This window comes from Sporothrix brasiliensis (assembly GCF_000820605.1).
Source record: "Sporothrix brasiliensis 5110 chromosome Unknown Cont17, whole genome shotgun sequence".
Classification (NCBI taxonomy): Eukaryota; Fungi; Ascomycota; class Sordariomycetes; order Ophiostomatales; family Ophiostomataceae; genus Sporothrix; species Sporothrix brasiliensis.
In genome coordinates this window covers 1,735,251-1,759,553 of record NW_024467136.1, presented here as the reverse complement: position 1 = coordinate 1,759,553, position 24,303 = coordinate 1,735,251, and the positions used below count along the sequence as shown (strand labels likewise).

At 55.8% G+C, this 24,303-nt stretch overlaps 7 protein-coding genes across 7 annotated transcripts; all 7 read left to right on the top strand.

The window, feature by feature from the left end:
* Nucleotides 1-466: 466 nt before the first annotated feature.
* SPBR_02992 (peptidase u61 ld-carboxypeptidase a) lies at nucleotides 467-1,546 on the top strand (the record flags this gene model as incomplete). Its single annotated transcript, XM_040761295.1, has 1 exon — nucleotides 467-1,546. The coding sequence occupies one exon, from the start codon at nucleotides 467-469 to the stop codon at nucleotides 1,544-1,546; it is 1,080 nt and encodes a 359-aa protein (XP_040620521.1).
* A 1,559-nt stretch (nucleotides 1,547-3,105) lies between these two features.
* SPBR_03208 (uncharacterized protein) lies at nucleotides 3,106-3,837 on the top strand (the record flags this gene model as incomplete). Its single annotated transcript, XM_040761511.1, has 1 exon — nucleotides 3,106-3,837. One exon carries the CDS (start codon nucleotides 3,106-3,108, stop codon nucleotides 3,835-3,837), a length of 732 nt encoding a protein of 243 aa, XP_040620520.1.
* A 1,482-nt stretch (nucleotides 3,838-5,319) lies between these two features.
* SPBR_02474 (uncharacterized protein) lies at nucleotides 5,320-7,419 on the top strand (the record flags this gene model as incomplete). The annotated part of the gene is made up of 4 exons (XM_040760777.1): nucleotides 5,320-5,979; nucleotides 6,001-6,703; nucleotides 6,773-6,876; nucleotides 6,949-7,419. The coding sequence occupies 4 exons, from the start codon at nucleotides 5,320-5,322 to the stop codon at nucleotides 7,417-7,419; spliced, it is 1,938 nt and encodes a 645-aa protein (XP_040620519.1).
* Nucleotides 7,420-8,080: 661 nt separating this feature from the next.
* On the top strand, nucleotides 8,081-9,209 carry SPBR_02958 (uncharacterized protein; the record flags this gene model as incomplete). The annotated part of the gene is made up of 2 exons (XM_040761261.1): nucleotides 8,081-8,122; nucleotides 8,409-9,209. The coding sequence occupies 2 exons, from the start codon at nucleotides 8,081-8,083 to the stop codon at nucleotides 9,207-9,209; spliced, it is 843 nt and encodes a 280-aa protein (XP_040620518.1).
* A 1,432-nt stretch (nucleotides 9,210-10,641) lies between these two features.
* Nucleotides 10,642-10,899, top strand: SPBR_03379 (uncharacterized protein; the record flags this gene model as incomplete). Its single annotated transcript, XM_040761680.1, has 1 exon — nucleotides 10,642-10,899. One exon carries the CDS (start codon nucleotides 10,642-10,644, stop codon nucleotides 10,897-10,899), a length of 258 nt encoding a protein of 85 aa, XP_040620517.1.
* Nucleotides 10,900-11,993: 1,094 nt separating this feature from the next.
* On the top strand, nucleotides 11,994-13,224 carry SPBR_02898 (mitochondrial carrier protein; the record flags this gene model as incomplete). The annotated part of the gene is made up of 2 exons (XM_040761201.1): nucleotides 11,994-13,093; nucleotides 13,200-13,224. 2 exons carry the CDS (start codon nucleotides 11,994-11,996, stop codon nucleotides 13,222-13,224), a joined length of 1,125 nt encoding a protein of 374 aa, XP_040620516.1.
* Nucleotides 13,225-20,748: 7,524 nt separating this feature from the next.
* SPBR_02274 (uncharacterized protein) lies at nucleotides 20,749-23,875 on the top strand (the record flags this gene model as incomplete). Its single annotated transcript, XM_040760577.1, has 3 exons — nucleotides 20,749-20,912; nucleotides 20,972-21,026; nucleotides 21,128-23,875. The coding sequence occupies 3 exons, from the start codon at nucleotides 20,749-20,751 to the stop codon at nucleotides 23,873-23,875; spliced, it is 2,967 nt and encodes a 988-aa protein (XP_040620515.1).
* Between the last annotated feature and the right edge of the window lie 428 nt (nucleotides 23,876-24,303).

The following is a 24,303-nucleotide window of genomic DNA, read 5'->3' as shown; positions in this document are numbered from 1 at the left end:
AATCTGGATGGTGCAAACGCACGACTTATATTCGACATCAATTGCGTCGCAATCCGACTTGCTACAGATCGTCGTGCGTTATGGCGAGATGCCAAACCAAGGGCGTGGCCCGAACGGGACCATCCATTACCGCTTGTCCCTGTTTGTAATTACCTGTCTGATTAGGCATAGCTGCGGTCCCTGTCATCGGCCGGTTGACTCAACCGCCGCTGCGAAATGGAAACCAGCACCCCACAGTTCCCACACTTGAGCAACGATATTGTTCGAAATAGTGATGATCCACTGATTACACCAGCTGTGGCTCACAGCTGTCGACCTTGAAGAGTAGCTCGAGTGGCCAGTGCATCGTATATATCATGCCAAGCCCGTCAAGCCACACTGGCCAACGTCAACGAAGATCAAGACAAGGATCTATGCACTCCTTACACATCGATGATCCTAGATAATGCTTCACCCCGCCGTCCACATGCCCTCCACAGTCCTGCCGAAGAAGCTGGCGCCCGGCGCAACCATTGCGTTCGTCTCGCCGTCGGCCCGGCTCAACCAGACACAGCTCGCCGTCATGGCCCGGGCCACAGCACTCCTCACCGGCCGCGGCTACCACGTCCGCGAGCTGTTCACGCCGGATACGGGCATCCAGTCGTCCATTGACCTCCGACTGGCCGAGCTGCGCACCGCCTTCACCGACCCGGCCATCGACGCCGTTGTCTGCACCATTGGCGGGTCGACCTTTACCGAACTGCTGCCTGCCCTCATCGCCGACACGGACCTGCATGCCGCCATCCGCGCCAACCCAAAAGTCGTCGTCGGCTACTCGGACATTACGGGCTTGCATTGGTTCCTGCACGCGCTCACGGGCCTGCGCTCCTTTTACGGCCCGGGCGCCATCCCGGAGCTCGGCGAGGCCAACAACATCGACGACAACGATACGCCGCGGCGCTTTTGCGCTGAGCACCTCTTCCGCGCCATCACAGACCCCACGCCCATTGGCGATGTCGCCCGCTCGCCTACCTACGCGCCCGCCGTGCATCCGTTCTGGTCCGACCCGGCCTCGACCGAGCCGCCCCAACTGGCCCCCACGACCGGCTGGACCTGGATCCGCCCAGGCCGCGCACAGGGCCGCCTCTTCGGCGGCTGCGTGACTGTCATGGCACGCCTCGGCGGTGTCCCGGCCGTCGTGCCCGACTGGACGGGCCGCATCGTCTTTGTCGAGACACAGGTGGCAGACGACGTGGTGTCGGGTCTCCCCCTCAACCGCGTCCGTGCCGGTCTGGCCGATCTGGTTGCCCAGGGCGTCTTTGACGCGGCCGCCGGTGTGGTTGTCGGCCGGCCCTTTGGCTACGACACGGATGAGCAGCGCGCCTCCTACATTGATGTCCTCCGCGGCCATCTGTGCGAGGGCCGCTTTGCCGACGCGACGTTCCCGATTCTGTTCAACGTCGACTTCGGCCACACCGTGCCCATGGTCACCTTGCCCTACGACGCCTTGGCCGAGCTGGACTCGGCCAAGGACCGCTTTGCTATTTTGGAGTCGGCGGTTCGTTGATCCTCGTTGGATAGTGTATTAAATAAAAACCTATATTGCTACCCATCCATGTCCGTAAGCTCGTGTCATAATATGATCCTCATGGAAGCCAATTTGAGGACATGATGATGCACTTGTGTCGAAAGTGTCAGTCAAGTGGCCTCCGTACCGATGCTGCCTCGCTCGGCACCGAAATCTGCTGCGAGTCCGGGAAGCCCCCACGAGATACAAGTCATTGCATATAGGCCCAGGCTGCAGAAGTATTAAAACCATCAGGATCCAAATACTCTCAACGTGAAAGCCATCGTGACATGTGGCTGACGGCCCTGCTCACCACCTCGTTCGACGCAGGATAGCTAGGATTCAGCCTGTGATTGGAAGGAAGCGCGTTTGGTGCTTGCTCATAACGATTGGAGGTTGTCGTATCGTTCAGTCGTTGCTTAGCCGCCGCCATGTATTGCTCCCCAAACAGGCACTATATATTTAGTATGCCTGCATCTATAGACCCGATCGCGGGCCCGCCAAGTCGCACGCTGTAGGCATCTGCCGGCAGCTTTAGCCAGTAGGAAGTCGGCGGACAGGCGCCGAGATCACCGCGCGTGCGGGTCGAAACCAGGTCTAGGCGCGTCGGAAACGTATGTTGCAGGGAACGGGCAGTACAAGAGACGATCCGATGGATGGTTCACATGGACGTGACGCTGACAGCGCGTGCCAGATGCGCCGTGTCCGAGAAAGCCTTTTAATCTGTGCACCAGCTGCATGCATCCCACATGGCACACGTTCGATGCATATGTGCCTTCCTCAGCCTATGCTGGTCTGAAGATCCTCTGGAAGCGGATGTCCATAGGGCAAATTGCATGCAATAACGAGTGGAGAGTCATGATCCTTCGGGGACAGAGTCATGCTCGGCCTTGCCGGTCAATATGCGACAGCCATATTATGTCTCAATCCTCTTTTTATCAACACGATCCTACCGGGATAGCAGGACTTTATCTGATGGATTCAAATACAGTAGGCCGTGGCTGGGCGCGAGAGCACGGATAATGACCATTGTTTCCAAAACACACTCTAAACTCTCCGAGTAGCTTCTATTCAGTTTGACGAGAATATGAGGGGCCGGCTTGCAACACGCCGTTTACACATTGTCAGCCAATATCGAGGCTACTATTTTTGTAGGCAGTGCCACACTTTCCGGTCATCTTCATCACTCGATCCTCGTTCCTGTTCTGCTTGTTTTGCATCCTTCATGATCTTGGCGGCGCTTGTGGCCCATCGTCGCGTATGCCATCTCTGTAGCTATCACCATGACCGATTCGTGGCTCATGAATCTGGTGGTCGACGGAGATGCTCATTTTCTCAAGTCTCGCGACGTTTTCTCAAGTCTCTGATACGCACAAAAAGTATAAATATGGCCGTCGTCTCTCCTTCACGAGTAAAATATATCTCTCGTCTTTCCATCCTCAGACTCCCACTTGCACTCCCAGGCACCTCTGCAAACAAGACTCCAACCCCCCACAGAACTCTTATAAAAAGCCCAGCTCCAGACCCTCGTCAGCTCCCGCTCGACCGAATCCGCAAACATGTTCTACAGCGTCTTGTTCGCCATGCTTTTGAGCTCCATCCGCGCGGTGGAGGGCACGCCCACCTACCAGGAGGAGTACCGCGTCGCCAGCTACGTGCCCAAGTACTACAACTCGTGGCGCGGCATCCAGGTCATTGCCCCCGACACGCCCTACGTGGCGGCCTCGGGCCCCGACAGCCTCTACTTCATCGACACCCGCTTCGACAACGACACGGCTGCCCACATCAAGGAGCAGATCGAGTGGGCCATGCTCCCCAACCCGGACGAGCACTTCTTCATCGACGAGGAAGCCGCCACCGCCTTTGTGCGCAACTCCGCCACCAAGGAGGTCGTTTTTACCTTCGACCCGCCCTTTGCGCGCGTCTTCTTTGCCCGCTTCATGAACAAGCAGAACCCCAGCCTGCAGCTGCCCGAGCACGAGGACGGCGGCGAGTGGGTCGTCAAGTACAACCTCGGCGGCAACCTGTTCAAGGAGCGCAGCATCCAGGCCTGCTCCGACCACGGCTGCAACAGCGCCTCCGACTGCACGCCGCACAACTGCGACTCGTGCCACCAGGCCCGCGTCGACAACGAGTGCGAGCACCCGACCGTCAACGCCGTCGGCTCCTGCAAGAAGACCAACAAGAAGAAGTGCCCCAAGACCTTTGACGACCCGGCCCGCGCGTCGGGCGAGACGGACGCCGCCTACTACGCCCGCCTCGATGCCCTGCACTGGGGCGCTAAGGAGTAAGAGGACCCATCCCAGCTCGGACGACCCTAACGAAAGCCGTCTCTCGTAGAATCTGCAACGTCAACCCCACGCAGAGTCTCGACCGGGATCCAGCAGAATACAAGGTCAAAAGAGGGGCGACGCTCTCCAGCTCTTGCCAGTGCCTCGACGCCAGAGTGGAAGACGGAGACGGGGTGGTGATGGGGCAACCCATTGGTGGGATGGTTTGAGTGCTATCAACTAGCAAAAGATTCTTTACTTTACCAAATCAAATTGTTTCAACACATAAAACCACATAAGCAACAACTTCAACCGGAATACTATAGACAAAATACTACTTTATTCTTCGAAAGCGGCATTGCGACCTGCGAGCTGGCTGTATCGTAATTTAATTAACGTAGAAGCATTGGCAAAAGCTTGTTCTGACATGGATGGTAACATTTGCTGCTGTCAATGGAAAGGATTTACCCGTGCCGCAGAATGGATGACGGCTAGGAAATACGACAGCGGGACGTGTGCCGTTCACGACTCGAACAGTTGCCTGGGCGTCGAGCGGAAGCGCCTTGTAGTGCGAACACGGTGAGTTAGCCTTATGATGACTCTTGGACTGGCCGGATGCAGTGACCGTCTTGACTGCCCTCATGGCCCTCGTCGGCCAGAACGGTCAGACGCTGTCGATCTGCCCGACGCTGTTCGGAGGCATCTGTGGCAGTTTTGTCGGACATGGGCGCTTCGCAGGGCCTCTACACCTCCATGCGCGCCGTCACCGGCCCCATCATCCTCGCCATCCATGTCTCCGTGCATTCGTCCCGGCTGCCCGTCTTCGTCGACCGTGACATCACGGCGGCCGCCGCGTCAACGGACCTGCCCGCCAGCAGCCTGCCAGAGCCCTTCGCGGCGCTGCCCGGCATCACGGCAGCATCTTCGAGTAGAACACAGACCAGCTTGTCTTATTTCAGGGATACCAAAGTGGAAGTCTTTCGTTTACTGCCCCATTTTCGTGGTTATGTAAGAACTCACGACTCGCTCCTTCCGGATCGTCGTCTCTGCTACTTTGGGAAAGAGCCTCCCGTTTACCAAAAGTCGTAGTTTGGGAAAGAGGCACAATGGCCATCGGGTTGATCCTTCCCGTTTTGTTGTCCTTCCATCACGTCGAGTGGCGTCCATCGAGGCAACACAGATAAACAATGGAGACGACGAAAAGGGGGCCGCGTCTTTTTTGTCCATCTTCATCGCCTCCCTCCAGGCCATATCCATACCACCCACAACCGAATCGCCGATCGTGCAGTCTTGGAAAGCCTAATGGCCTGAGACACAGAGTCGTTTCTTGGAGAATTGGACGTTTACTATTGTTTACTTTAGCATTGACTTTTCCCGCATTTCTTTATTTTCTTTTGTTTTTCTCTGCCTTTGGGATCGCTTTGTTTTTCTTTCCATCGTCCTGTTGAACCTACATCACTGTCAACCACATCATCCGTCCCACCCGAAATTCAAATCGCCAGCATGATGCAGCCTGTTGAGCCAGACAGTGCATATGCATCTCCTGGCTACGTCCGTCGATTTCGTTCCCCTCCTGCGGCAGATGAGGTCCGCGGCTGGGAACAGGTCTTCGTTGAGGGAGCCAGCGGCCGCCGCGGCTCATTGACACAGCAGAATTCACCAACCACACATGCTCCCGTCAGGATCCCAGAGATACAGTCGCCCGTGCTGGAGATGGCGGGAATAATGGACGGAGCACTCTCAGGGCCGGACAGCGATACCGTCAACACACTGGCTGCTTCCCTGATGATCTCGACTGCAGTCTCTCCTACTGTCAGCGCGTCGGAGACGCTCGTGGACGCCAGCGAGCACCGCTCTCGCACCCAGTACACCAGCCTCTACGACGACAAAAAGCAGTGGCTCAAGGCCAAGACGGCTGTCTACGTCGGGAATCTGGCAGCCCGTGCCCACACCCTCCGCACCTACTACAAGGCCATCATCTGGTCTCTGCTGCTGATGTTGCCGGTGATCTTGGTCGGCTACGCCCAGAACCTTGCCGTCTCGCTGCTGGCTCAGCCCCAGTTTGAAGAACGGTTCTCGGGTGACGAGGACGACTTTGGAGCCGCCTGGATGCTGGCCGTGCAGATGTGTTCTGTGGGCAGCTCCATGCTCGGCGGCCTGTTGGTTGGCTAGCTGTCGTCACAGTTTTCCGTCCGCCACATTTTGGCCACGTCGCTCATGCTCTTCCTCGGCTGCACCTTCATCAACTTCTGGGCACCGTCCATGGCCGTCATTTTGGCCGGCACGCTGCTTCAGGGCCTCTGCTCTGGAGGCTTCGGAACGCTGGCCAGCACATACATCTCCGACGTGTGCACGCCGACCATCAGCAACGTGCTGACCGGCATGATCAGCTGCTGCTGGATCGTCGGTCAGCTGACCTCGTACGGCGTCCTGTGGCTCATGGTAGACGTCGAGGGCGCCGGCGCATACCGCATTCCCATGGCGCTCCAATGGGTCATTCCCGTGCCCATTGCCATTGCCTGTCTCGCGGCTCCGTCGTCTCCATGGTGGCATGTCCGTCGCGGCAACACGGCGGATGCCTTGCACGCACTGGAGCGCCTCACATGCTCGCCCGATCGACGGCGGTCCCGCTTTGGCATCCATCCCACCGACCCGGCCGTCCTTCGGCTGGCCGAGATCCAGGCCGTGGTGGCCCTGGAGACGGCACAGCTGACAGACAAGATTGAGTTCCGTGAATGCTTTCGCAAGTCAAACCGGCGGCGCACAGAGATTGCCGTCATGGTCAATGTTGGACAGATCGTCGTCGGTTTCGCCATTGCCAGTCAGCTTGTCAACTTCATGCGCCTGGCCGGCCTCAAGAGCGACGATTCCATCAAGATGGCATTCTGTAAGACCCGTCCCACCCCCGCCGGAGTCGTACTTTTGCGTTGGACATTTCACCCCTCTAACAGAACAGTCAATGCCATCATCCTGCTTTTGGGCAGCATGTGCTACTTTATCTTCTACACCCGCCTGTCGACGCGGACAATGTATTTGGGCGGCTTGGTCTGCATATGGCCGGTCCTGTCCATGATTGGGATACTGGATATCCTGAAACGCCGCTCCGTGATCAAATACCAAGGAGGCTCCTAGGGACAAGCCGTTCTTCTCTTTGGTTGGTCGTTTCTCTACGGCGCGACCGTCGGTCCGTCCACCAACACAATTGTCTGCGACGTGAGCTCGGCCGCGCTGCGCACCAAGACCCTCTCGTTGTCGCGAATGGCCAACGACATGGTCAGCCTGATGCAATCAGCCGCCGGGCCCTACATGCTGGGTCATGACAAGGGCAACCTCCAGGGCCTAACAGCGTTTCCAGCCGTGGGCCTCATCTCCATTTGGATCATCTGGGCCAGCGTGCGTCTGCCCGAAATGAAGAACATTCCCCAGGCTGTGGCAGACGTTCTGTTTGCCCGCCGCATTCCGGCTCGCCGATTCCAGCGTGAGGCCAATCGGTTGCAGGTCATGGACGGTCAAGTCGTGGACGGCCAGGTGGACGCCGTAATGGGCGTGGGCGGCCCAGGCGTTGTGGTCGAGGTGGCAAACGACGCTGCTCTTGTGGTGTAGACGGAGCTGTTCCGCTTTGACGGTTTTGATGGTTGGATGTTTTGATGTTTTGATTGTTTGCGTTTTGTGGCTGATCTGGTCGATATCATTATTACCACAGCATGTTTAAGATGCATAAATGTACAGTTTGGCATTGTGGGCTAGCTGACAGCGGAGATGTAATCCGAACGTCCAGTGCTCACGCGCTTTTCCGCGCAGTGTCTATTCGGTACAGATTTCTTCTCTTTTTTGCACTATTACAACTTCATCTCGTTCACCGGCAAAAAATGTCTTCTTCTCAGTTTCCTTTTTCTGTTCTTACGCCCTAGTCCAATGTCGATTCCTACCTCCGTCGTTGAAGCAGATGTGACACGAGTCATGCATTTCTGTCGTAACAGCATTTCAATGGTGCGGGTGTCTCTTGGCCGTTTATTTTGCGATGCCATATGCTCTTCTTTTTTCCCCAGCCCTTATATTGGTTTTCAACTTTGAATTTGATCAATTATTTTTGGCTTTTCCCCATTTTCCACTTCCCCCGTTATTCCTTCTTTGGCTCTTTCTACTTTGTTGGAGCAGTGCCATGCAGTGTTTCGCCTGTCTGTCCTTGCTCAGACGCCGGAGAGATACAGGAGGCGTCGATCTCGCAAATCCGTAACACTGAATTACCCTTCCCGCTCACAACATGGTGCAGACGAAAGGGAGAAAGTTCAGCCGGTTTGCGGACGTCAGACTGATGGTATTCTCACTATTGAGCGAAAAAGGAGACTGCTGTCGTTGTCTTTGACAAGTAAAATCTTGATTACCCATGCATCTTTCAGCGAGTTACGGTCGGCCGCCTCGCTCCTTGTTGCTGACATTATGCCTGCCAGTCCATTTTGAGATGATCGTCTCGCCGTCTTTATTTTCCACTGACGGTATTTATCGCTTTTTTTGGTTTTCTCTTTCTACTCCCCTTTCCCACGGCTCTGCATATGCACCTTTTCTCCCTCCTTGGCATTGCCGTTGTGCAGGCGCAGTCACTCACGCTACAGGCGCCGGTTGCTGCGATCGACAGCGCCGGCCATCATCCCCATCATCCCCAACCTCAAAACGGGCACACCAGGTCGTCGTGCTGGACATCGTCTTGGCACGCGTCGGCTATTCGTGGACGGCTGCCGCCCAAGACGACGAGAAATGCTGTGCTTCCAGACGGCGTCACCGGCTGGCATCCGCGCAAGCTCGACTATCGCGCGTTGGCGGTGGTTGCTGAGCTGCAGCCAGGCCGTTTGCTTCTCGTGACACATTCAGACTTTGAGACGGACGAGGACGACACAGCCACAGCATGGCCCGTCCTGGCCAAAATGGTCGACACAGACAGCTCGGTCGGCGGCAGAGACGCCCTGCTGCGTGATCTTGCGCGGGAGGTGGCCATCTACCAGCGCCTCGACGGTACGGGAATCACACCAGCGTTTCTTGGGCATGTCGTCGACGACACCGGTCGCGCCGCTGGCTTTCTCGTCGAGTACGCTCCCCAGGACCCCGAGGCACGCCGCAACCCAGACAGGATGCGCGCCTGCCTGGACGTTCTCCGCAGGCTGCATGGACACAACATTGCCCACAACGACGCCCACGACGGGAACTGTCTTCTGCAGGGCCACGGCGACGGCAGGACAACGGCTCTCCTAGTCGATTTTGAGCTGGCTGAGGAGGCGGCGTCGGAGGCGGCCAAGGCCCGCGATGTCAGCGTCATGGACCGCTGCATCCGGGGCATCGCATATACAGCAGGGCAGAAAGACAGGCGGCAGAATTGGCCTTCCCATGTACGCTATTGAATTTTCAGAATGACTTCCAGTGCCTTATCTTGTGGCTCGCTTTTAAAACATCCGTCTGTAAGTCGCCATCTCGAGCTATCACTTAAAGCTCATAAATGTTCGATGCAGCGCCAAAAACGTCCGGTGAGCGTTCCACGACCAGCAAGAACACGCGACAGCCCACTTCTGTCGCATTGTGAGCAAGATTTGCCGACGAGGTCGACGCTGCAGCGCATCATCGCTGCTGCCGGTCTTCCGCCTTGGCTTGACTTTCAAGCGGCACCTGAAACGAGTCCGGTGTTTGTGTTGGTTTGTGTTGGTTTGCGGTACGCAGTTTTTCCAAGGGGCGGTCTTTTTCATGGCTTTTTTCGTCCTTTTGTGTTCTGGCAGCGACAACAGGGGGTGGTTTGCGGCGGATCGACAGATCTGAGGCAGATGCTGCGCGGCGCCCAAAATGCACGGCCCCCTCTGCCGCTCCAAAGCGCGCCCCAATCGTGCAGCAAAAACAAAGCCCAAAACAAGCGAAGTCAAGAGTCAAATAAAAAGTCCCATCAACCGGACGGAAAGCAGATCTGCTGCACATAGGCTGTTTGAGGCTTGGCAAGACCTCCTGTCTTTGGGCCTCCTTGCTACGCCGCATTTTCCGCATGCCACCCACCGCAGAGACCGCGTCAGACGCCATGCGAGTCATGACATGGGCTTGCCGGCGTCGCGCACCCGCGCCCCTGCAAACCCGTATTTCCTGGGACAAGACAAGCTGTCAGAAGACAACGGACGACACCAGACGAAACAGGCGGCAAGACACTGGCCAGGGCGCACAGTACGCAGGGATGGATATCAGGATTTTTCGGATTTCAGGCTGGGCGATCGAACACAACAATGAGCTTGCTTGTGGCTCCGCGGGGATGCTCTTGATGCTCTTGATGCTCTTGATGCTCTTGATGCGTCTCTCGTCTCCTGTTTTCAGCAATGTCACATAACGACCATGCAGAACGTGGTGCAGCCCGCCATGGAATGATGTCCTAAGAACCGCCTCAGATAAATTACGCGTCGTGGCAACCACCGAACAATAAAACGTAGATTCACAGAATGTATATATAAAGAGCCTCTCCTCTACCCGCCTCCGATCCTCTTGTTTTCCTGTTCTGCTCATCACAAATCATACTCGGTCTTTTCCTCTGCTTTATATTCTGCCTTCGTTTCTTCTTCTGTCTGCGACAGTTTTCTCGACCCGGCGTCGTCTATTTTACTTGTACTTTACCAGTCTCTTTTCTTTTCGTTTCGAACGATTCTTTTTCAAGCCGTCAATATGGTTCGCATCACTTTCGCTGCTGCTCTGGCTTGTACGTATTTTGGCCCTTCTTCTGCCGTTGTCCCCCTTCCCCGCATCAGTTCCTCCTTTCGGTTGTTTGGACAATACTAACACGGCTGCTTCGCAGTCGCCGTCTCTGCCATGGCCCTCGCCCCCAACAACTCCGGCGCGGCCGATGTCGGCAACGGCAAGGGTCAGCAGTTCACCACGGGCGGCTGCGTCGCCAACGCCGACTGCCGCAGCGCCTGCTGCGCCGAGATCAGCGGCAGCGGCCTCGGCATCTGCTCGGCCGAGGGCGCCCAGTTCCAGAACGGCAAGCTCGGCTGCGGCTTCACCGACCCCAACTCGGCGGCCACCATTGCGGCGGCCAAGGCCCAGGTTGCCAAGCAGGGCTTTTAAACACGTCCGCTGCCTTGTGTCTGTGCCCCGTCCCTAGTCCGGCCATCCAACGTCTCCCAACATCATAACATACCATTTGTTCGTTGTTCGCAATGCATATGTCCGCCTAGCGTTTGCTTTGCTTTTTTTAGAGAGAAAAAAAATTCAACCAACACAACAAGAGCCTTGTTGACTCCTAATTACCCTCGCCTGCGAATGTTCCCGTCCGCTCGTTGTCCAAATACGTGACCGTGATGTGTGATGTGTTTTCTCGTCTCCGTACGGTACATACGCATCCTATGAGTTGTACGGAGTACGTCCTCGGCGTGATGAAATACAAGGTGTTTTTGTGTATGACGCATAATATTGAATTATTTTAATTATTTCATGTTTACTTCACAATTAATTAAGCTTAATTTTTACACATCTTAAAGCCAAATACAACATATTAAACTATTCCAACAATGACAACCACCAACAAAAGCTTTAAAAAACTTCCGGCAGGGACGTCCACCACCACTGCTTTCAAAACAACACATTGTGTCATAGTGTGACTGACATACCGTCCATGTTGTGAGAATTGCAACAGTTTGTTGGACGTTGGAGTTAAATAGTACCCGGTAATACGGATATATCGCTGAATTTCAGGGACTTACAGCGGACTCAGACCTAACGATTTTGCCTGGAGTGTCGTTCAGTACAGTTTTGTAAGTCAACAAATATCACGACGACGGGAAATATTTCGAAACAGAAACAGGCAACGAAAGACATCATTGGCCGTTTGTTTCTCGTCCTTCTTCAATTGCATATTATTTACTCGACGACGTGGGGGTTTGGTGCCTCCGGAACGGCGCCCTGCAGACAACGCTTATCGCACAGCACGCCATCGGCGGCCGCTATGAGGTGGACCTGCGGAAATAGCCGCTGCAGCCGAGGCGAGGCGCTGGCGGAGCAGGCACGGTCTGCTTTGAAATGCAAATTGGGCGAGGAAGCTCACTCCGGTCGGGAGTCGTTTTCTCGCCCGCAACAAGACTTTTCTGCTGCTGGCGCTTTGATCAAAGTGTTTTTTGTGTTTGCAGTCACGTTTCTCTTCGCACATCCTTATCGAACCAACCATGACACAACAGAGCGTTCAGGCGCCGGCGCGCGTCGACGAAGAAACGCCGTTGCTCGGCCCCGAAACCGGCGACGGCGCGATACGACCCGATGTTAATGGCAGCAGCAGCGACGACGACAGCCCGGCCAAGGACGACGATGTCGTCGGCAGCTCAGAAGACGCGCCACGCCGGCCCACCAGCTGGTACGTGGTGCGCGCGGTCTGGACGCTGCTGGCGGCGCTGGTCCTGTTTGTCTTCATCAAGGGCTGGATCGACGCCGGCGGCGACGTCGACTTTGACCTCAAGGACGCGCTCAAAAAGGCACTGGGAAGCGGCGTCAGCGGCGCGGCGGCCATGGTGCTGCAGGTGCTGCTGCTGATGCCGCTGCGGACGATCATGAACTACCAGTACCGCTTTGGGCACTCGTTTAGCGAGGCCACGGCCATTCTGTACCGCGAGCGCGGCGTCGGCCGCTACTACGACGGCCTGGGGGCGGCGCTCGTGCAGGGCCCCATCTCGCGCTTCGGCGACACGGCCGCCAACGCCGGCATCCTGGCGCTGCTGCACTCCAACTCGTACCTCAAGGACCTGCCCTCGCTGGTCCAGACCGTCTTTGTGTCGCTGTGCGCCGCCGCCTTTCGCATTGTCCTCACGCCCATCGACACGGTCAAGACCACCCTCCAGGCGCAGGGCCCGCGCGGCACCGCCCTCTTGCGCCAGCGCATCAAGACCAACGGCCTCGGCAGCCTCTGGTGGGGTGCGCTGGCGACGGCCGCGGCCACGTTTGCCGGCAACTACCCGTGGTTCGCCACGTACAACCTGCTGACCGCCTGGATCCCCGAGCCCGCGCGGCACCCGCTGGCCGTCTGGCTGCTGCGGCTGGCCGTCATCGGCTTTGTGGCCTCGGCCGTGTCCGACACTGTGTCCAACTCGCTGCGCGTCGTCAAGACGTACCGCCAGGTCAACGACACCAAGGTGTCGTACCTGGAGGCGGCGGCGCTGGTGGTGCAGGCGGACGGGCTGATCGGCCTGTTTGGCCGCGGGCTCAAGACGCGCATTCTCTGCAACGGTCTGCAGGGCCTCTTGTTTTCCATTCTGTGGAAGCTGTTTTTGGACCTGTAAGTGGAGGGACGAGGCAGCTCGTCCTCGTGATGATCGTTTTGCTAACCACCCGTTTCGTCATTTATCATTCTTTGCGCATCACTCCTACTAACACTCTCATAGGTGGGACAAGAAGACTGGGTTGTAGGATCCGTGACGATGCAGATCACGACTCGGGACCAAAAGAAAAAGACTTGGAAGACAGGGGGAGTGCACATCGCGTCCTGACACGCTGGTCTGAAGAGAGAGAAAGACATCAAGAGCAGCAAGATTGACACAAAGCAAGATAGAGCAAGACATGCAGCCCGTGCAGCCATGCTGGCGCGTGGCCGGAATGGCCGTGAAGGCGCACGTCGAAGTAAACTATCGTTTGGAAGCGAGACATGCGTAGAGGAGCGCCAAGAGGCTACGAGGGGTTGACGTAGTGCTGGGTCTGGACCTTGACAGGAGTTGGAAACCTCGCGTTTTGCGTTACGACATATGGCATACTGAATAGAAGAAAGCAAGACGGGTCATTGCTTTTTCCTTGTTCTATGACACATCGACCGTAGCGCTCTGCATTTGTAGGCACAATGCGACGGTGGTGTTCCGCGCGCCGGCGGACGGAACTGCAGCCGACATGCAACTCGACGGCTATGCGAAGCAAGGGGAATCCTATGCGAGGCCAATATGAGAGGCCAATATGCGAGGCTAAGATGTGAGGCTAAGGAAGCCAGGCAGTGATCTAGACTTGGGCTGGACCGGTTTCGCAGTGCGTGTGAGACAAGGCATGCAGTCTATCGAAAAGAAGTCTGTTGACAAGAGCCAGAACCAGAAAGAAAATGAAACAGAAAAGAACGAATAGCTCAACTGGGTACTTCATCCCTTGACGGGTGGACCGTTTGCTGTGGGGAGGGGCTTCCTATTGGAAGCAAGGTCGTAGTGAAAACGACTTGACAAAAGAAAGCAAATATGATAGAGCGAGAACGAATGAACACAAAAGGACGTAAAATAATGTAGAGACGCTTGTTGTAAGACGCAAAAAGAGGGTCGGCCATGATCGTGCAAAGTGCAGAGTGAGGTCGTACTGGCAAAGTGAGGGGATGTGAAGCAGGAGTCGAAGAGGAGAGGCCAGGCCAGGGGCTCTAGCTCTAGGGGAGCAGGAAGTCGCTGCCGGATATGCAGGCGGGAGGCGGCAGTGTCTTGTCCGGTACGGGCAGCCTCTTATTTTATTTTTTATTCTTTGTTTTATTTCTCTCTTCTCATGACTTCCTACATTTCTTTCGTTTCTTACTGTCGACCTCCCACGCAAGCAAGAAACTAAGAAAAGAAGTTGCTGATCACCCTTGCAGGGTGCAATTCGGCCACGATCCGAGGCGGAGACCCATGATCTGCGACCGTTGCACTGACTGGGGGGCAGCAAAAGCTGACAAGGAACAGGATGGCATTTGACACCGGCTTGACATAGGAAGTATATCAAAAGCGACGGTAGATATAGAAAGACATTGCCAAACATCCATCGTTTTTCGGAGAATACAAGGATAGGGATGCGGCAGCAAAGTTCAAGCAAGAAAAGGAGCCACAGACTAGAAGAAGACACAGCAGACAGAGTTGGAAATGGCACACAAGAACACACGTAGAAAGTCGATAAAATCACACAACGGAAACGCAACAAACATGGGTGGGTTGCTAGTTGGCAATCGACCCGTCGCTCTAAAGGAGGGCGCGCTGCCAACGAGGCCAGCTTGCTGCAAGGGATGTGGTCGTCTGAGACATTTGGTCTGAAGCCACTCTAGCTTTGCATAGCTTTCAAGAAGCTGTCGAGCTGTGGCACATATCATATATTCCACTTTGGGCAGTGGCAAGGACGACGTGCATGTCGTAGCCTGCATAGCGTGATGGATGCTGCTCGCTGGTTCGCTGGTTCGCTGTTCGTTTTTGTGTCTCCTTCGTCACCTGGTCGGCTGTCATTTTTTGTTTTCGCCGCGTCGACTCAATACGACGCAAGAAATTGTGACAGGGTCGCACCCGTGCAGCGGTAGCGCTGATCTTCCGCCCGGATGGGCCATTGTTTTCTTATTCGGATGTGGAGTAGCATTGGGCAAGAAAGGACACTGCAGGGTTGCGACGTATCAGTACAGAGTAATTCCGTCTTTCGGTCCGCAAATCGTGAATATGCGGCCAAGGAACTACGATGTATGAATGAGGTCGCCGAGTACATTCTGATGGCAGACAGATTTGGAGACAATTTGCCCAATTCAAATCAAGTCCCGACGCATACAAAGTCCGGCAACGGAGTAACCTCCTGAAAAAAAGAAAAGAAAAAATCCTTTCGTACGAGGATCCGTGCAATGACACGGCAAAAACGAATTAAGTGATCATGAATATGACTGACTTGAGGGACTCGAAAAGCGTGGGCGGCACCCGGAATTAAATGCGGTCCCCGTAACAGACCTTCAGCCGCACATCGTCTCATATGGAGTATGTGCTGAGTTCTTTGAGTTTCCTCCGTTGCATTGTGGCGTCCAGCGAACAAGTGTCCGTATGCAACTGTGGCCAAGTGATCGGCGACAGTACCACAGTACGGTGTCCTCGTAGAGACGGCTGTACTTCATATACGGAGTACTTTGTACATAGTCCGTATGCACGCTCGGGTGCAGGAGAGGCAGCCGGGCCCTTTATGTGTTTACGAGATACGCCGTTGACGTCGAGGCGAAAACGAGGCGACCGAGACCACAACGGTGAGGTCCTCCCCTCGTATCTTAGAATCTCCGGGCTTCACCACCGTCACAAGCAATGCCAGCATCACACCGAAGACCAGCCGCGTTTCAGCTTCGGGGTGCAAACAACAAACACCAGCTGAGCTGGGACGCTACGGCCACATTGACAATGTGATCCACTTGGGCGAAAGTGTGCAGGGAACATTGCTGTGGCGGACGATATGGATCTAGGGCTGATCATAGGGGATGAAGGGAGGCACCTCAAGCGGAGTACTTTGATTTCAGCAACCGAAATGACCGAAATGAGAGGCTGTGGCCGATGCATCGAAGGGCGATTGCGATGGGGCCTCTGGCGATTCTCACTCCATCGTGGCTCCAGAGGTATCCATCACGATCTCGAGTTTCACCAGCCGGGCCCCAGCGCGGCAGCGGCTACCCACGCCTTGCACGAGACGGTCCCACGACGGTCAATACAAACCCGGAGTGTGCCTTCGGTGTCTCCAGTGTCTCCCGCAGCATCGACAAAAGACGCCTCGTTCTCGGAACGTCGCTGGGCCCACGTTCGCGATCCAAGCGCAGGCGCACCAGCACTCGGCGACCTCATTCACACATTGTAGTCCCTGTTCGCAGGCAAAAGTCCAATAGTCCGGGGGATGCGTCTGTTTTCGATCGTCCGAGCGCAACGCTAAAGAGGCACGGAAGAGGCTCGAAAACACGTCCGTTCCTGGATCCGTCAGCCATCTCCTGTCCTGTTCTTCGGCGCGCCCAGCCGGGCTTCCAAAGGTCCATTTTCGTTGAGAAGAGGAGCCACGGGTCCTTTTCAGCGTGTTGTCAGCGATAGTTTAGGAGATCGAGGAGAGGCCGACGGACTAGGATTCTTGGGAATGCTTTGGCGTCGTTTTGCACTTGCCTTGCTTGGCGCCTCGATATCCACCACGCCCAACACGAAACCATCAAGGCCAATAGACTGGGTATTTTGCTCGTTTTTTCTTTCTTTCTTCATGGATGTACCCTGGAGGAAAGCACTCGTAGCTTGAAAATTTGCATTGCGTGGATATGACGGAACCTTTGTCGATGTAGTTCTTCTTTCTTGTCTCTTTCTTTCTTATTTTACTCGTTCGATATCGACTACATTTTTACAGCATGCTGGGCCGGTGAATAGTGCACTCGGAGGTTTGCCACCGTTTTGGTATTCGTCCAGAATTAATAAATTATAGGTAGGCCGGTTGTGCGGCGTCTTACATTTCAACGCGTTCGGACCTCGTCCGACCACTGTTGGGCCTTCGACTATTATACAATAGATGAAGACTGTCCGGCATTGTGAAGGAGGTGTACAAAAGAGCATGTGTGCTTTGGGGCTGTTGTGTTTCCACCCAAATGAATGCCACAGGTATATTGCAATATTAGTTAGGGAAGAGAGGCGGCCTGCTGAGATCGACAATGGAGAGAACGTGGCAAGCCGGCTATGTTTTGCAAGCCGTGTCCTGGCCCGCTGCGATCGTCGCTTTTCAAAAGAGATCAGCGGAGAAGTAAAACGGTGATGAGTTTACAACAACAAGTCATCAAGGATCAAGGACCGCTCGTCTGCCCAAGACAGAACACGGACGACGCAAAGGAAAGGAAAAAGGCGTCGACAAACAGTGAGATCGGGGCCTACGATAACGAACAGTCGCGTGGCGCGTGCAGTTCGGTGATGATCCTGGATCGTTGACCATTGGCTGTCGATGAACTCGGGTGTCTCTAATTTCCTCTCCCTTGACTTGTTTCTTTTCGCACAATTCTGACCGAGGCTGGCTGTTGGAGTGTTGTCTGGCATATTGGTACACTAGCAGGCTAGGAGCTCGCTTGCTGGCTGAGCAGAAGAAAGTAAACCCTTTTGGCTCGTGGATGTGGGAGAGACAGGACAAAGAGAGACAATACAGGTGGAGAATCAGTCGGAGCTGTAAACCAATGTGTGATACACTGCGTCGTTCGTTCAACGGGTTATTACATCCGACGAACAAAGTACACCCAGGAAAACGACATTCAGGAACCAAAGAGACGAGAGGTGTGAGAAACCAGGAACCAGGTTATGCCTCCTTGACACCCTCTTTATGTCTTGTGCCGTCTCTTCATTACCTTGGTCGGAGAGTGCTTTCTGCCTGCTGAATCGCCTGCCTCGTCCAGGCTGGTGGATATGCCTCGCTCTCGAGCTTTGGGCAAAATACAACTCTCGTCCCGCTAAAGGCGGTCATGAACTGGTTAATGCAATCACAAGAGCACGGACACACACTGGGGACGGATGTGGGTAATCTACGGAGAATGTGGTGTGGATCGGTGTGGGTGGTGTGGAGCCTTTCAGCTGGACTCGAGCTGAAGCTGAAGGAGGTTGGATCTGGATTCAAAGCTTTCCGAAGTAGTAGATATTGGGCTGAGCAAAAACCAAACCAAACCAAAAAAAAAAAAAAAAAAAAAAAAAAAAAAAAAAGCACCAACTAGCCTCGCTACCATTATATCATAGTGGCCTTTTTTTGGCTCTTGGACTCAAAGGTCTGGCCAAATCGGTACGTCGGGACCCAAGACGTAAAAAATGGACAAAAGGGGTTGGGCTTGGCGAGCAGTTGCGTCGTTTTAGCAGGAAAGGTGGACAAGGCGAGGGGAATACTGACGGTTTGGGAGCGATGGCCGTCACTGCTCTTTTCTGAGACATGACGGAAAATGTTTTAGATACGAGCATTTCTATGGAGCACACAAATCGAATAAGAAACGCAAGGGTTGATATCAGGAAAATATATTGTGTTTTGCTGCTTCTGCGTTTTTATACTTTCCTTTCGAGAGCGTTGCATCAACGGTCTAAGACCCGCGAGCCGTGGGGTGTGGTAAATATCACAAACCAACAAGACAAAAGACGAATGGTGCCGGCAGCAGGAACAGAAAAGAATTAAAGAACGGGACGAACACAGAGACAGGAAACGGGAAAGCAATGAAAACGCATAAAAATCGCAGCTTTCATCCTCGGCAAGACAAAAACGAACAGTCTTGGTCCTGGCTCTTGGCGGAGGAATATTGGACTACTCGGACGACCCGTGCACTGGGAGCCCTTGTCGCACGGTAGCAATTTGCGGAGGGCAAAGATTTGCGGTGCACGGCCGATATTTGAATAATACGAAGACTCGCAAACCCGGGAAGCTGGACCCGTTCGACGTGCACTGTGGTTCATGAAAGTGACGTTCACAACGGCCCAATTGCCTGACCTACAAAACATCTGAATCAAAACAGTACCAACGGCCAACAGAATACTCCAGAATGAGTCGCCTCACATGCCACAAAAGACGTTATAGTTTGGTCCTGGCGCTGGATTTGTGACTCGAGTAGCTGTATGCTTTGATGAGTTTAATGGCGACTTTCCGAAGAGTACAATACAAAAGCACAATGTACCATAACTCGAATATCCACAAAGGATAATTTTGTTATGCCTTCTGAATTCTCACGGACAAGTCACTTGATCCCCATGCGTAATTACTGTTGCTCATTGACCGCCTCACCTACATATCATACTGCTGGTGGGCGGAGTCTGCACTGCATCTCATGCGAGAACAGGCCTGTTATGCGCTCTGTGGTCGCTGCAGCCCTCAGAAACTCCCATGCGGCATTGTTCCACTCTTGTCTTTCCCTGCCTCCTGTTTGCCGTTTCTTCCCTCGTCTTGCTGCCTTTTTGTTTGTCTTTGAACTTTCTTTTTCTTTCCGTGTCTTTCTTTTTCACACAAACGACCTCATGGTGCTGTTTGGCAGCCTCACGTTACTCCCAGAAAAATAACTAGAGGCGGGAGAGAAACCGACTAACACCCCATTCACCCCCTCCCCTGTCTCTCCACCTCTTGTTCACACGCCCCCCTCAAAATCATCGGGTGAGCAAAGTCCTCCACCTGAGTCTATCTGTGCGTAAACGACACAATTCGCTCTGCTTTCGTGCACTCTCTCTACCGTGTAAAATAGCGGCCTCGCTCATATCCTGGTCCTCCTTGTCCCAGAAGCTGAAAGAACATTTCTGGGTCGTGGGCCCACGGCCACGGGCCACTCGATAACTTGGCCATGACTGACGCAAGGAAGGTCGGCTCTACGGGGAGGCATTCATAATCATAAAAAAAGCAAAGAAAAGAAAAGAAAAAAGAAGGAAACGACTTTGCCCTTGCCTTCCTACCTGCTGTATGGAGAGTTCATTAGATCGATCATTTTTTATCGTGCCGGCCCCCTGACTCCTTGTTGGGTCTTCGATTCGATGGATCCAAAGCTCGACACCACGTCTTGTTCCCATCGTCGCGACCCAGAATTATGTTGTGAAGCAGGGATGGTCCGCTTGCAAGATGGCAGCAGCCGATATGCAGACGCCAGATCTCTTTTTTATTCGTCCGTCGTGCCTGGTTGCCAGTGAACGCATCCATCTTCTGGGTTTTGCCATCTACTACTGGGCAAAAAAAGAAAAAGAAAACAACGATAAGACCCCAAGCCACACGTGCACGAACACACTGCAAAGCGCGGCCGTGCCCATCGACAGCCGCCGCTCTGTCCCCTCTGCACTATTCTCTCTGCGTCTCTCTCCCACGCCCACTCGGACGGCATTTGTTTATGTAGAAGTATGCCCGCCCCCCCCCTCCGGCCATCGAAAGTCGATCTTGCTTCCACTTTCCGTCTTCCCCATTCCTCTATGTGTGTTCTTGCATAGTTCACATCGACGTCGGCCAGATAGGTTATATCCTTTCTTCTGTCTGATCTGTTCTGGTCCCCTTTATATCGACCACCAGACATCGTGACCGGACAGTACTGCACTCTCGTTTTGTTCTTTTTCTTGTTCTCGCCTGTTACTTCCCTTTACTTTTTGTTTCTTCGCCTCAGTCTGTCTGTCTTTCTACTTCATCTTGCGACCTTCACCTCTTCATTTTGCCGCTCGTTTTTTCCCGTCTCCCAATCTCGAAACCCATCCCCCATCGCCCACCATGGCGACCCCCGAGCAGCTCCTCGAGGAGTGGCAGGGCAAGATCGTGCCGCAGTCGTTCAACGGCGGCTTCGTCACTCTCAGTTACATCGTCTCTTTCATCGGCGCAGCCTGCACACTGGAGCTGCTCAACCGACGGACCGCCATCAAGGGTGTTTTCAACCAGTGAGTTGCTCGTCCTGGCAAAGGACCATGTACGACGGCTCGGCTAACACACACAACAGTCTCCTTCTCGTCAGTGCCGCCATTACAATGGGCGGCATCGCCATTTGGTGCATGGTGAGTTGCTGTTTGCTCCCTCTCGTTTGCGCTCCTTCTCGGTGCTCCGTATACCATTGTACCCCTTCCCCCCTTGTCTAACGCGCCGTCCTCCACGCCAGCACTACATTGGCAACCGCGCCATCGAAATTGCCGACGGCCAGGCAGAGCTTCAGATCGCCTACTCCGATGGCTTCACCGCCCTCTCCTTCTTCATGCCCATTGTCGTGCTGCTCCTCGCCTTCTCCGCCACCGGCTCCAACAGCGTCAGCTGGTGGCGTGTCACCATCTGCGGCGGCTTGGCCGGCACGGCCATCTGCGGCATGCACTACATCGGCAACGCCTCCATCGAAAACTTTACCTGCGAATACAAAGTCGCCAATGTCGTCGGCTCGGTCATCATCGCCGTCGCCGCCAGCATCGTCGCCCTTGCCCTCTTCTTCATCTTCCGCTCGTCGTGGACCAACTCCTGGTGGCGCCGCGGCCTCTGCGGCATCGTCCTGGCCGGCGCCGTCTCCGGCATGCATTGGTGCGCCGCCACCGGCACCAGCTACCAGCTGCGGAAACTCAACACGGGCAGAAGCGACCTCGCCCGCATCGCCACCGTCATCGTCGTCGTCTGCCTGTCAGTCACCGCCTGCTTGGTCATTGTCGGCATGGCCGTCGCCACCAACATTGCCATGAAGCGATCCGCCCAAAAGGCGCAGCAGGTCGTCCTCGCCGTAGCCCTGTTTGACAAGCACGGCCGCCTGCTCGTCAGCCCGGACGGGCTGCTGCCCTCCGAGAAGATTACCGACACCTTTGTCGGCCGCTCGGCGCACGAGCTCTTCACCGTCCAGCACGCGCTCTTCCAGTGGATGTTCCGCGCCTCGCGCAACTGGAACAGCATCGAGCCCATTCTCGACGGCATGCACAACCACCTGGCCCACCTCCCCACCAAGAAGACGGGCCGTGACGAGGCCAGCAACAGCAACAATGGCGATGTCCTGCTCATTGGCGAGCACGGCGAGCCCATTGAGAACTACGAGGCCGTCATCTGCGAGCTGTTCTGCACGGCCGCCGAGGCTCTGTCTGCCAAGCTCAAGGTGCCCCTGGGCAAAGTGGGCGTGCTCTGGGACGAAATCATGGCCACCGGCGACGGCGGCAGCCATCGCAGCGTCCAGCAGCGCCAGCGCAGGATTGAGAGGATCCTGCAGAGCAGCGCCTTCGGCGGCGGCCACGGCGGCACCGGCGAGTTCCGCAGCACCAAGGAGATTGCCAACATGGACAGCAGCGAACTTGCCGAGATGGGCGTGAGCCGCCAGCAGGCCGCCGCCGCCGCCGCCGCCGCCGCCGCGTCCAAAGAGGCTGCTGCAGCAGCCAGCCGTGCGCCCGAGTATGGTCGTGGTTCGCTCATGTTCCTCGTCCGCTATGTCGACAACGTCCGCGAGCTGGGCGACCTGGAGGCGGCCGGCTACCGCTTCGCCGAGCTGCGCCACGTGTCCGGCATCATTGGCTCCAGCATGCAGATCAAGTCGTGGAACCTCGAGACGAAGCTGCGCGCCATGCAGACGTACGCACGCGACGCGCCGATGCTCGAGCCGGGCGTGCACGTCGGTCTCTTTGCCGTGCGCGCGCGCGTCGGCGGCGTCGGCTTCGACGTGCTCGTCGACCGCGAGGCCCGCAACCTGCTCCCGTCTGTGCCCATTCCGTTTGAGACCCTGCAGCCGTGGCAGCTGGCGTTCCTCCGCCAGCTCGACCGCATGACGCCCGACCGTGCCATCCGCCACATGGCCGGTCTGGAGGCCCTGACGGCCGTCGAAGGCTACTTTGCCTCGCAGCTGATCGAGGCCATCAACGCCCTGCGCAGCGGCCTGTCCGACGCCGCCGTCTTCAACGAGTCCGTCCTGTCCGCCAAGGTCGTCGAGGTGCCCTGCCGGCGCAATGCCGACGGCGGCGGCCCCAGCATGGCCGCCATGATTGCCTTTTGCTGCGTCATGCCCATTCATCAGAACATCTCCAGCGAGTCGTGCGAGCTCGTGCCCCTCAGCTTCTTCAAGGTCCACCAGCTGGTCGACCCGAACTCGCCGCACCACCTGGACTTCCTGCGCAGCGTCCACCGCGACATCTTTCCCATCATCAACGCCGTGCCCGCTCCGCCCAAGTCCCCCAACGCAGGCATCCCCGGCAACACCCGTCTGCACAACCTGTACGCGTCACACGGCGCCCTTGGCCGCCTGGGCCGCCACGGCATGCACGGAACGACCGACGCCCGCAGCCGCGTCGGTTCTGGCCACACCCCGCGCAACTCGTCCCCGCATGGCTCCATCAAGGCCAGCTCAACCAAGGAGCTCTGGACGGGCGGCCGCCCGAGCTCCGACATGGGCACCCAGCCGTCGTCGGGCGACCTGCACGGCCTGGCCATGATGGACGATGCGGCCGCCGCCAGCGGTCCCATGCAGTCGTCCTTTGGCGGCATCATGGTGTCGCAGGAAATTACCGTTGACGTGCACGCCACCACCGTCGACGAGCATGCCGATGCACAGGATCAGCGGCCGCCTCCGCCACAGCCCCAGCAGCAGGCACCACAGCACGCTGCCGCCGGCGCCAGCGAACAGCGTCAAACCGCATCCGACAGCCACCCACGTGAGCGTGAGCATTCACCCGGCGGTGACAGTTCCACCCAGGGTCCCGAGTCGGATCCTGAGCTGAGGTCCCCCGTGACCGTTGCCGTGGCGCCCATCCGCGTCATCCGCAGCCACCGCGAGGAGGCCAACCAGCAGCACAACATGGGCGTCGGCGTTGTCGTGGCCCGTGCCGTGGCCGAATCGGAGAGCGATACGCTGACATTTGTGGACGAGCTGTTTGGCGTCTGCTTGTCGCAACGGTAGAGAGCAGAGGGAGCAGAGGAATAGATAAAGATTAAAGTGCAAACTAGTATACCACGTTGATTTCATAAGCGTTCTTGTTAAGTAGCAAACCTGAGTAATTCAAACAAATGTTGCATCATAGCAAGAAGGCTCGGTGGTCCAATATGTCAGACTTACCTAGAAAACCATCGTGTCCAGGTAATCGTCAGTAAATGCGTGCCTAGGTGTCGGTTTGTTAGCAGCAGAGACTCGGACAATCCTTGCCATTTCCGCCCCATGCAGCCACGTCTGGCCACGAGAAGCGGCGTGCTTTCATCCTCTTTTCTGGCTGGTCGGCGGCCGTCGCATCGTCAATTTCACGTCGGCATCGTCTCCAACATCGTTTGAACATCGTTTGCAATGCTGATGTTGGGCCGGACCCGTCATCAAGTGCTGGCTCGAGGTGACAC